The 13440-nt window shown below is 38.9% G+C and overlaps 1 protein-coding gene across 7 annotated transcripts in view; it reads left to right on the plus strand.

The window, feature by feature from the left end:
- The first annotated feature begins 1767 nt into the window (after positions 1 to 1767).
- Positions 1768 to 13440, plus strand: part of ARMC3 (armadillo repeat containing 3) — a 92154-nt gene continuing 80481 nt past the window's right edge. For 2 of the 7 annotated variants that reach the window (XM_061435985.1, XM_061435986.1), the window contains exons 1-2: positions 1890 to 2100; positions 5124 to 5172. In XM_061435985.1, the coding sequence (XP_061291969.1) occupies positions 2033 to 2100; positions 5124 to 5172 (117 nt within the window). In that variant the 5' untranslated portion in view covers positions 1890 to 2032. The other 5 variants (XM_061435988.1, XM_061435990.1, XR_009740247.1 and 2 more) reach the window with 5 other exon arrangements.

The raw sequence follows: 13440 nt of genomic DNA on the forward strand, positions 1-13440 counted from the left end.
TACCTATTGGAGACAGTTTTGACAGACCAAGGGGCTACTTCTATAGCACAGTGTGGTGGACAAAAGGGCTGCAAGGGATGTGGAGTAGTTGAAATACTTCTAAATATATTTAGTGATTCTGAGACAGAAAATGACCATTTTAAGATCCCAGTAGAAGCCATGGCTAGAGAACCAAAGAGTGCTTACAGACAAACAATGATATTTTCTCTTACAACCATTGTCTGGATTCCAGTTTATGAATGTACTGAATTCAGAGCCTCACCAGGCTTCTGAGAAGGCCTAGAAGGAATGACCAACTCAGTAGCAGTGAGCAACCCTAATGTTTAGATTATGGTCTCTAAATTTCATTTTCGTGGTTCATTATTTAATGAACCAGGGCAGACAATATTTCCAAACTACACATATGATAAATAACTTGTATCTAGAATATATGGGCTTCCCAGGTTTAATCTCTGGGTCAGGAAGATCCCCTGCAAAAGGATATGGCAACCCACCCTAGTGTTCTTGCCTGGGAAATCCCATGGACAGAGGAGCCTGCCGAGCTACAGCCCATGGGGTTGCAAAAGAGTCAGATATGACTTAACAACAGCAACATCCAGAATAAACAGTTAATTCTTACCACTCAATAATAAGACAAACAGCCCAGTTAAAAGTAGAAAAATATTTGAACAGATACTTCACAAAAGAAGATACTGAAATGGTTAACAAGTGTGGAGAATCAGCTTATCATGATTAGTCATAAAGGAAATGCAAATTAAAACCAGAAGGAGATAACACTACATAACCAAAGGGATGACTAAAACTAAAAGGCTTGACAATACCAAGTGTTTGGGGGCATAAAGCAAATGGATCTCTGACTCATTGCTGATGGCAATACAAATATAGTATAGTTCCTTTAGAAAACAGTTTGGCAAGTTTTGGTAACATCAAACATACACATGGCATAAGACCCAGAAATTATACTCTTGGGTATTTTCCCAAGGAAGGAGAAACATATGTTCACACAGGAACCTGTGTATAACTGTTTAGAGCATATTTATTTATAATAGTCCAAAACTGGAAAGAACCCAAATGTCCATCAACCAGCAAATGGATGTGGTCCTGTACCAGCAAATGGATGTGGTCCATCCAGGCAGTGCAATGCTACTCAGCAAGAGAAACAAACTGCGGATACATGCAACACCATGGACAAATCTCAAAAGCATTTGCTAAATTAAAGAAGCCAGACCGAAATGGTAGTGCTTTGTGTGGTTCCATATATAAGATGTTCATAAAAATGCAAATTAAAGGAAGATAAAACAGATCAGTTGTTCCCAGGGAAGTGGGATGGAGAAAGAGATTTGACTTTCAAGGAGCATGAAGGAAATTTGCGATGATGATGGGAGAGATTTTTTTTGCTACGGTCAATCAAAGGGCATTTTATGAAGATGGCATTTGGAAGTCGCCTCGCAGAGACTCTGGCCGAGGCGCTTCACTGGGAGAATGCGCCTGCACCTCAGAGTGTGTGAATCCATAGCCAGTTCTCTGGTCAGAAGCGGAGGTGGCCCTGCTTCCTGATTTCATTGTCACTAGGGCTGGCTCTCAACAACTAGAAGGGGAGGATGCCCAGTGCCTATCCTGCCCCCAAAGTCTGGGAGTCAGTCACCAAGGATGCACATGGCTTCTCAGGTACCTCCCTCTAACCGCTGTTGGGATATGGGGCAGCCAGGCTGGCGTTTCCACTGCCCAGGCGCACGCGGGCGCTGACTGCGCAGGCGCGGCTCCCTGTCGCCTAGCAACCAGTCACAACAGCGGACTTGCCAGAAGCGCGCTGGCGGCGGTTGGTGCTGTTCGCCAGATCAGAGGAGCCGTTGACCGGCTGGATCTCCCTGCAGGTAAAGGCGATTGGGCGGCTGCACCGCTATCCTGGGAGTCTGGAGAGGCCCAGGGCAGAGGCCCCAGCAAGACTTGAGGAAAGAGAAAGTGCCCCGCGTGTAGGAGCATCCGGAGCACCTGAAGGAAGACCTTGGGAGGACCTCTGGGTCCCTGCTTTATGCCCGCAGTATTAGACTGGGGTCCCAGTGCATTTCATAAGCGTGCCAACAGCTTCCTATTCAACAGGTGACAAAACTGAGGTCCAGAGCGGGTATCTGAGGGTCTAAGGTTCCGTTACTTGACTGAGCAACTCAAAAAGTGGGTCCTCAGTTATTCTACACCTTCTCAAATCTCGTTAGAAAACGTTTAAGATCGCATAAGGCTGAAAGTTCACGAAGAAGATCAGTAAATTCGTGAAAAAATGAGTCCAATAATCAAAACTATGAACATTCAAAACAGATTTGTTTTCATGCCCAGTGCCGTGAAGTTCATACCTTTTAGCCCTGTTATTTTATGCTAGGGATTTAAACTAAAGAAACAATTGTGAGGATGAAAATTTTACCTCTAAGAATGTTCATTTGCAGTCTGCACATAATTTCAAAAAGTTGAAAACAAATGGTCAACAATAAGGGACTGGCTGGATGATGGGCTTTAAAATTTTGTTTTAAATGGCATGCTGATCCAGTGATGATGACTGAAGCAATAAATGGAGACTGAGATTTCAAGAACTTGTCTGTTAGTTTGAGAATTTAGTAAGAAAATGCCCCTAGGAAGGTAAGTTGAGAATTGCAGATAGAAATCCAAGTAGGAAGGTAAGATCACTATAGAAAACACACACCAAAATGAGCTATGTCAAAAGAGTGCTCATCTTCCTGAGCTTATTTATGAGTGATTTTTTAAAAATTCCATTTGCCCTTCCTTTTTTTCCCAAATTCTCTGTATTGAAATGTGATACCTGTATAAGTAAACGGTAGACACGGAATTATGAGCTTAAAAGGAATTAAAAGGATAAGTTTTATGTGTTTTGGCACAATAAAAATCAATGGGGAAGTGGTAAAATAGGAAAAACAGGTTTAGGTTGCTTCAAAAATCAAAGGGATTTATTTTCTTAATTTGACATCTCAGTAGCTTTAAAGAATAAAACAAGGTCATTTATGTTGATTTTAAGTGAAATGTTTAATTTACAAATTGAAAAAAAACAACCGAGAGTCATCTCTTGGATTCACTGTCCTGGACTCTGTCAGCTGTGTATTTTCTCCCCTATTAACTATTATACCCAAAACGGTTAAAAAAAAAAGAAAAAGAAAAAAATGCTTCCTACTTAACCATGCTGCTGAGGACAAGTTCTATCTCTGTAATCCTGTATGTTTAAGCTATTACAGCCTCTGTATTTTTCAGTATGCAGTTACTCAAATTCACTCTCTTGAGATGGGAAAAATAAGCTCCCAAGTGAAAAATCAGATGACATCAAGTAACTTTCTACAGGTGTAATTTAATTGCTTCTTGAATGTTATTCATAAGGAATTCTTTTGTAAAGCAAAGACTGCTATATGTTGGAATTGGTTATAAAGAGGTATGGAAACTCTTTTTCCTAAAGAAATCATAGGAAAGATTTTCATCTATTCAGAATAGTCTGCGTGTCTGCCTGAAACATTATAAGCGCAAGTCTAGGATCTGTGTGGTTTTCAAGTATCTGAGAAAGATGTCAGAGATCTGGAAAAAACTATTGGTCCTAAGATATGAAAAGAAAATTCAAAAATTAATATTGTATTTTATTAATTAGATTTAAAAATAAAATAATTTTCTCATTTTGCAATAATTTCCAGGTGTACAAACAGATGAGTCATTTCATATGCAAATTTTCAAAACTTTTAATGATGAAAATTATAGTCAGTGGGGGATATGATTTGTATTTTAATGTTTTAACATATTAGATATAGTGTGAGGTAGTGCATCCCAGCATAGGCTTCCCCAGGGCCTCAAAGATCTTGAAATTTTTGTGACTGGAAGTTAGGGACCTGGAATAGATGTCTTTCAGAAGTCACTATGAATTTCTATGAACATTTGACTTTTAAACATATGTGATCAATTATGTTTAGTGTCTTTACTATTTGGAGTTGCTTTTGTCCCTTGATGAGCCATCTGAACTAACCCTGACATTGACATTCTCTCCAAAGGTATCCTACTTCCCAGAATTTCTCGAGACTATAGTAATTTCCTTGAGACTAGATTACAGTGGTCCCCAACCTTTTTGGCACCAGGAAAGGGTTTTATGGAAGCCAGGACAGGATAGGGCGAACAGTTTTGGGATGATTCAAGTGTGTTAACATGTATTGTGTACTTTGTTTCTTTTATTTTTGTATCAGCTCCATCTCAGATCATCAGGCATTAGATTCTAGAGGTTGGAGACACCTGGACTAGAATATATTGTCTGAAATTGCCCTAATATCAAACATAACCCCACAAACTCTCATTGGAGAAATGGGTTATTTTAACAATCACCACCAGCATCTTGGAAAGTTTTCTGTACCCAGATGGAGTTACTCCTCTGTGGTATATCAAGTATGTATACTGTTCCATTAATTTTTTCCTTCACAAGACTGGACATAAAAGGGCAGGTGGGAAAGGGTCTTTGCAAGGAGTAACCCCAATTTCCCTAGAATTCATCTTTTCAGATTCTCAATTACTTTTTTAAATTGAGATATAGAATATATTAGAGAAAACATTTTGTTATCTAGGAAAATGACACAGATGTTCACTTGGACTTAGTAGATCTCAGATACCATTCAGAAATAATTAGTTACAAACAACAGAGTTAAGGATTTTTATGTCAGTTGGTCAGTATGTACCAGGCATTGTTCTAGGTGCTTGGGATAGATCAGTGCAAGAAAGAAGACAAAAATCCCTTCCTTTGTGACAGAACATCCTTGCAGATCTCAAAATTAATTTGCATTTAATCTCCCAAACCCTACACAAGTGAGCTATAAGTGTGGTAAATCATTACCTGTTATGTAAGTAAAATTTAAGTCATTAATGTATTCTTTCTAAACCAGAAGCCAGGACTAATGCCCAACAATCTTATCAATAAGTTCCTTTAAAACTGTGAAACTTGGGATGTAGAAAACATATTGCAGTTGTGTATTGCATAGTCTCTTTTTAGGTAAAATTTAGAAGAAAAAGTACATTTCCTCCTAGGTATGTGGGTAACAGAGATTTGTGCATATACAACGTACAGATGACATTTTAACTATTTGTGGCATTTTTTCCAGAATGGGTAAAAAGGTAAAGAAGGAAGCAGAGCCCCCTCCCAAGGATGTGGTAAGTTTCTGATTTGAATACTAGCAGCATGTTAACCAGTTTTAAAAATAAGTTGTTGAAACAGTTTGGCATGTACCAGTATATACATGAGTGCACAGTGGCAGAAGTCCAAAGTCTGACTAATGATAAGATTAGTCAGAGAAATCTAACATTATGTAAACAAACATTTACAACATTGTCATTACATGATTAGCACAATTAGAGAGTAATTATTAGCTTTTCCAGTATGTGGATGGCATGTTATAAGCCTAGTTAATGAACAAATAGTTTTGGTTTGTTTTTTCAAATACTTTAAATTTACATTTGCCAGTCTCTCATTGATGTTAATTATCTAAGTGGATTTTAAAAAAATGAATGAAGGTAATGCTATAGCTACTAGGTATGTATGTAAGGTTGTCTTTAGATGAGCATTTGGATATCAGAAGTCCTGTGTTTTCCAGTCCTACGGAGAGAAAAGTCTGTGTTCATCACCACCTTTTTCTCTTTCAAGTGCTTAAATAATGCATTCCTCAAAACACAAACCTTTGTCTCTCCCTTTTATTTATTTATTTATTTTATTTTTATTTTTTAAAATATTCTCCCAAAGTCTTTATTGAATTTGTTACTATATTGCTTCTATTTTATGTTTTGGTTTTTTGGCCACAAGGCATGTGGGATCTTGGCTCCCTGATGAGGGATCAAACCCAAAACCCCCGCTTTGGGAGGTGAAGTGTTAACCACTGGACCACCAGGGGAGTCCCTATCTCTCCCTTTTAAAAGCAAGGTTCAATAAACTTAATGTCCAATAGGTTGGCAATTGGGATGAGGTGATCTTAGAAGACGTAAGATGGTTTAAAGTGGTCATGGTAAATAAGCATGTATTACACAAAAAGTTATTTCCATAGCAGTAGTGATCACAGAAGTAAACAATTAGAAGTGACTAAATTGTTTTAAAATAAAAACTTAGTTAAATAAATTATTCCATTTTGATAAAATGATGTCACTTAATGTTTGATAGCATGGGAATGTGATCACAATATTTAAATTAAAACGTTATAATAGGGACTTCCCTTGGTTCAGTGGCTAAGACTTCATGCTCCCAATGCACAGGACCCTGGGTTTCATGCCTGGTTAGGTAACTAGATCCCACATGCTGCAACTGAGAGTCGCATGCTGCATCTAACCACATACCGCAATTAAGACCAGGCACAGTCCAAAAAAAAAAAAAAGGGAAAAAGGCTATAATAAAATAATTAAAGCAGAGTTCTATCATTTCTCTTTAAAGTTTATGAACTGCCAAAAGATTGTGTTTAAAATGTCCTAGGACAATTTTCAATTTAAAATCTTATTTGGAACAGACATTTGGTGTGGTTTTCTTCAAATAAAATATGAATGGGGAAAAAAGTATGTATAGTCAACAGACTCACAAGATTTACAGCCTGAAGGAACCTGATGTTAATGCAGGAGTCTTCCCGACAACACCGGAACATTGCAGTTACAAATGTGAGCTCTGTCCCAGGTCTGCCTCTCATAAACTGTTATTTTGGTAAAGTTGCTAAATCTGGCCAAGTTATTTCAGTCTTTTTTTTTTCAATCTCTTAAATGAGATTTGTCATGTCCAAATCATTTTGGTAAATGATTACAATGAAATAGAACACATGAAATTCACAGTGCCTGGCACATAGTAAACACTCAGTAAATAAGATCTGTTATCCCGAGAATCCTTTAGATTCTCTCTCTCTCTTTCCCTCTCCTTCTCCCTCTCTCTCCCTCTCCCTCCCTCTCTCTCTCTCTCTCTCTCACACACACACACACACTCCTATGTAACTTCTTATGTGTGATACCTCAGTGTAGCTGGCAACAAAGGGTACAGATAACATATCGGCACAGGTCTAGAAAAGTTTTGCAGAGATGGTCAGTGTGGTCTCCTGATGAAGTTCATCGGTCTGCCTGCTCTCCTTTGGACATAATGCTCAAATGTTCTAAATTCTCTTGTTTTAATCATTGCATCTAGTTTGCATTACCCTTATTTTTACTGCAAAATAGCATTATTGACATCCTGTTACCAGAAAGTGGAGTCATGAACACAGTACTTGAGGACAAACACTTTCTCATTAAAATGAGAATTAAGGGGCTGTTAAACAAATAGACATGTTTGTCTAATACACCTTTCATAATTTTATGTCTTGCTGGTATTGTCCTCTCTACTCCAATCTTTGAGGAGCACAGTCAAGGACTGAGAAACAATTCCCATCCTCAAGTTAACAAAAATCTAGTTCTTGTTTCCTTGGGTCACCACAGCCTTGAGGACTGCTGAAGGCATGTGGTCCTTGACTATCCTGAGGGTCCTTCCATCCTTCCCCTACTCTGACTTTATGTTAATAAAGCTGATAGAGCAGTATTACCTACCTCATTGCTTTTCTATATTATAAATTCTAATGCTTCAAAACACTATCAGTTCAGTTCAGTCGCTCAGTTGTGTCCAACTCTTTGCAATACCATGGACTGCAGCACGCCAGGCCTCCCTGTCCATCACCAACTCCTGGAGCTCACTCAAACTCATGTCCATTGAGTCGGTGATGCCATCCAACCATGTCATCCTCTGTTGTCCCCTTCTCCTCCTGCCTTCAATCTTTCCCAGCATCAGGGGCTTTTCAAATGAGTCAGTTCTTCACATCAGGTAGCCAAAGTATTGGAGTTTCAGCTTCAGCATCAGTCCTTCCAATGAATATTCAGGACTGATTTCCTTTAGGATGGACTGGTTGGATCTCCTTGCAGTCCAAGGGACTCTCAAGAGTCTTCTCCAACACCACAATTCAAAAGCATAAATTCTTCACCACTCAGCTTTCTTTATAGTCCAACTCTCACATTCATACATGACTACTGGAAAAACCATAGCTTTGACTAGATGGACCTTTGTTGGCAAAGTGATGTCTCTGTTTTTTAATAAGCTGTCTAGATTGGTCATAACTTTTCTTCCAAGGAGCATGCATCTTTTAATTTCACGGCTATTTTAAAACACTATAGCACAGTTTAAACTATCTGAACTTGGAATTTGTTCCAAGATATACCTCTTCAAAGTCTGTGAAGGGTTTGTTGTATAAATTATAGATGAAAAATCAGATTTAAAAGGGGGATATATAACTGCTTGAGAAAATAAACTTTTTCCTGTCAAGCCATGGCAGTTTGCTTCTTTTATATCTCCTAAAACACTGTTTCCAAAGATTTTTATTTTTATTCATCTTTCATCTACTGGTTAATGTGGGTAATGGGGATGGAAAAAAAGGATGTTTGGTGATAAGGTTAAAACAAAAATCCCTTTGTTTTTGTTAGTAGTTTCATTGTCAAAGCATATACTGATATGTGCATTTATGGTTTATTGCTTCCATTTCTTCTCCTAAAGGAGAATACTAGCTGAGAAGATGCCTTGATGTGGGGAAAATATGGCTTGAATAACAAATACAACTATATTCTGCTTTCACAAATCATTTCCAAGTCTGGCTGAAAGGTTGTTTGTGATGCTTTAATAAAAAGCAGACTTTCTGTGGATTGAGTGCATGAAAGAATTATTAGCAGAAATGACCATAGTAGGCAATATTTGGTAGGGCATCAGTAATCATGAATGGATGTGAGAGTTGGACCATAAAGAAGGCTGAGCACTGAAGAATTGATGCTTTCAAATTGTGGCTCTGGAGAAGACTCTTGAGAGTCCCTTGGACAGCAGAGAAATCAAACGAATCAATCCTAAAGGAAATTAACCCTGAATATTCATTGGAAGGACTCATGCTGAAGCTGAAGCTCCAATACTTTGGCCACCTGATGAGAAGAGTCAGCTCATTGGAAAAGATACTGATGCTGGGAAAGATTGAGGGCAAGAGGAGAAGGGGGCGACAGAAAATGAGATAGTTGGATGGCATCACCAACTCAATGGACATGAATAAACTCCAGGAGATAGTGAAAGACAAGGAATCCTGGCGTGCTGCAGTCCATGGGGTCACAAAGAATCAGATACAACTTAGTGACTGAACAATAACAACAGTGATATTCTGTGACTAAGTTATACTGTCAAAGTCTAATCCTTGCTTCATTACCCACCAACTCTGATCTAAGGCAAATCTCCTGACCTCTGTATTCCCCAGTGAGGATGTGATGATGTCCACTTCATGGGATACCCACTTCATAACCACTTACAGCAGTGGGGCAAGGTTAGATAAATAAAAGATGCTTAGAACAGTGCCAGGCATTAGATAAGAACTCGGTACATGTAATTATTCATGATGCGGCTGAGGGTGCTGTCCATCACCCTACAAAACTGTTGAGGTTTGCTTGAACCTGTCTGAAGAGGCAGGGATGTCAGTTTTGAAAGACCAGCCAGCTGCTAAAGTTCCCAGATGCCCAGAACATGGCCATTATGATTTATGGTCAGGTCTCTTTGAGCTTAAGAGCATGGAAATTTTATTCTCTTACATTTCAGAGACAACTGAATCCACAGAATCTAAACTCACAGACTGTGATCTGGCTCTAGAATATTAGTGGTTAAGTATCAAGTTAAGTAGACATTTATGTTAATGGGTCAGTGCCTGCTCTTCTTGTTAAGTGCATGTGGGAACCAAGTATGGTGGCTGTTGAATCAGAGCCACTGGCAATAGCAGAACCTGCTCTCCTACCTGGGCAACCAAATCCAGTTCTGTGGAAGAAGGGATGTCTCCTGCGGCTTGTTTTTCTGGACCCTTTCCACCAGCCTGAGAATGACTCAGGTTGTAAAGCAAATGAGAGGTTATTTTAGCGGTTTTCATTTTAACCTTTACCCTTTTGCAGATTTTAACTGATGTTTAAAGAGTCTGTACGAAAAGCTTGTGCCAGGGTGGTGCAGTCAGCTTCCTTCTGTTTATCTGTCTCCCTTTTCCTGGGCAGTTGGCTCCTCATGATTGGAGACTACTGACTCCGTAAACACATTCCAAAAGAAATCAAAAAGGCCCTTTATTTGCATTTGCTGGCGCCATAAAAATCACTAAACTGTCATGATTTATCTCTTTTCACTGAGTCCAGCTTTATAATTGTATGTTCTTTTAGACATGTGCTGTCTAATCATGGAAGCTAGTGGTCACATATGGTTATTTACATTTAAATAACTGAAATTGTATTAATGAAAATCAACAATATAAAATGAAAAACTCAGTACCTCAGTCGCATTAGTTCAAGTGCTCAAGAGCCACATAGACAATACAGGATCGGGATCCTTCCATCACTGCTCTTCTGTTGGGCAGTCTTATCCTAAATGGTCTTGTTTCCTTAACAGAGAGAGAAAAGCATCTCGACCAGTCCATGGCTTCTCTAATTGACTGGACTTAAAATTCAAAGCTTAGCCAAAACGGTTCCCCTTTCTCTCATCCTCTGTGTAAATAATTTGGGTTCATCATTTATTCCGTACAGAGCGCGAAATTATGATTTCACAACCAGCTTGTTGGTGACTCGCTATGAGTTCCTCACAGGAAAGCAGATGGAATCTGTAATTACAGCACAGGATTATTTATTTAGTCATGTGGCATTCTGTTACAGCTATCATCTTATTCTCGGCGCCTTTTCTAATAAAAGATTACTATAGCGCTGCAGGCTCTGTAGGAGAAATGCATGTCATGCCAAGTTTCTCTGCTCTCTGCCAAACATTGATATTTCTTTGTTGACAGCTCTTATGATGGTAATTCTCTCAGTCTCAAACTTCCTTTTAAGCTTCTTGTACCCCCATCACCTTTTTCTTAAGGATAACCAGAAGATATGATGAAATACTAAAGTGTTATCTGAACCACAGAAGGAGAATTAAAAGATGTTTAAAGGTATTTCCACATACCCTACTCCTTTGAGAACTGTAGTCATTCTGTGGATCATGACAAATCCATACTTCAGCATAGTCCGTTCATTCATATGCTTGCAAAATTAAATTTAAAAATATTGAAATATCAGAAGTCTCTGAAGTGGAAGTTCGAAAATGTAAGGAAAGGTAACCATTCAGGATGCCAGGGGCACTGTCTTAGGTGAAAGTTGATCTGCGGTTGTGATTATCAAGGGTTCAGTGCAGGGTCAGGGGGCCTCATGAGGATAGAATGGTGACTGTGGACTCTCTCCCTGCAGAAAGCACACCAAAAGTCCTGCCCACAATTTCAGAGAGACAAGCTGTCCCTGGAGCCCACTGATGGCTTCATGAACCTCAGATCTGAAATCTTCTTTTCTGGCCTCAATAGACAGTGCAACACTCAAGGAAGGCACTGCAAGGCCACAAGCATAAAAAAGAAGTTTCCAGAGGCTCTTTAATACATTCCTTTATAGGGATTTACAGAGTATTTCTATATCCAGAGTACTGTTCTAGGCAATAGGGATAGAGAAATAATATAACCCTTTGCCTGAGAAAGTCATTCATTTATCAGACAAATATTGAATACATATCATACACAAGTCAAGTATTCCTCTACATCCTGGGCATATAGATCAGGCCTCAAGGCAACTTATTAATACACTCAAATGGGAAAACAGTCAATTAACAAAAAAATGTGAAAATTCCAGGATAAAATCAATGAAATTTTACCTGAGTTTTGTTGGAAAAAAAATCTAGAATTTTAATTTCAAGCATTGTTAACTTTTTCAGTTCTTATCATGTCATCATTACTTTAGAAATCCTTTCTTCAGAGTTCAGACCACCGTTATAATTCAGTTTATTGATTTTATCAATTTACTGATATGCCACTATTGTGTTTCTATTTTGTCCTCCCCAACCTTGGCTGGAATATTTGCTGAGTAATTTGTTTGAAATTACGGTTGATACACTTGAGTTTGAAAATGCCTGAACCTATCTTTTTCACATCTAAATGAAAAATTAGCTAAGTTTAAATTTCTTGAATCCATCAACAGAAAATCAGATTAAAGATTTACTGATCATGGCCCCACCCATCAGAATAAGACCCAATTTCCCCCTCAGTCAGTCTCTCCCATCAGGAAGCTTCCATAAGCCTCTTATCCTTCTCCATCACAGGGCAGACAGACTGAAAACCACAATCACAGAAAACAAACCAATCTGATCATGTGGACCACAGCCTTGTCTAACTCAATGAAACTATGAGCCATGTCATGTAGGGCCACCCAGGATGGACAGGTCATGGTGGAGAGTTCTGACAAAACGTGGTCCACTGGAGAAGGGAATGGCAAACCACTTCAGTATTCTTGCCTTGAGAACCCCATGAACAGTATGAAAAGGCAAAAAGATAGGATACTGAAAGATGAACTCCCCAGGTTGGTAGGTGCCCAATATGCTACTGGAGATCAATGGAGAAATAGCCCCAGAAAGAAAGAAGAGACAGAGACAAAACAAAAACAACACCCAGTTGTGGATGTGACTGGTGATGGAAGTAAAGTCAGATGCTGTAAGAGCAATATTGCATAGGAACCTGGAATGTTAGGTGCATGAATCAAGGCAAATTGGAGGTGGTCAAAGAGGAGATGGCAAGAGTGAAAACTGACATTTTAGGAATCAGCAAACTAAAATGGACTGGAATGGGTGAATTTAACTCAGATGACCATTATATCTACTACTGTGGGCAACAATCCCTTAGAAGAAATGGAGTAGCCATGGTAGTCAACAAGAGAGTCTGAAATGCAGTACTTAGATGCAATCTCAAAAATGACAGAATGATCTCTGTTCATTTCCAAGGCAAACCATTCAGTATCACAGTAATCCAAGTCTATGCCCCAACCCATAATGCTGAAGAAGCTGAAGTTGAACGGTTCTAGGAAGACCTACAAGACCTTCTAGAACTAACACCCAAAAAAGATGTCCTTTCATTATATGGGACTGGAATGCAAATGTAGGGAGTCAAGAAATACCTGGAGTAACAAGAAATTTGGCCTTGGAGTACAGAATGAAGCAGGGCAAAGGCTAATAGACTTTTGCCAAAAGAACGCACTGGTCATAGCAAACACCCTTTTCCAACAGCACAAGAGAAGACTCTACACAGGGACATCACCAGATGGTCAACACCATAATCAAACTGATTATATTCTGTGCAGCCAAAGATGGAGAAGCTCTATACAGTCAGCAAAAACAAGACCGGGAGCTGACTGTAGCACAGACCATGAACTCCTTATTGCCAAATTCAGACTTAAATTGAAGAAAGTAGGGAAAACCACTAGACCAATCAGGTATGACTTGAATCAAATCCCTTACAATTATACAGTGGAAGTGATAAATAGATTTAAGGGATTAGATCTGATAGACAGAGTGCCTGAAGAACTATGGACAGA

This window comes from Bos javanicus, chromosome 13 (assembly GCF_032452875.1).
Source record: "Bos javanicus breed banteng chromosome 13, ARS-OSU_banteng_1.0, whole genome shotgun sequence".
NCBI lineage: Eukaryota > Metazoa > Chordata > Mammalia > Artiodactyla > Bovidae > Bos > Bos javanicus.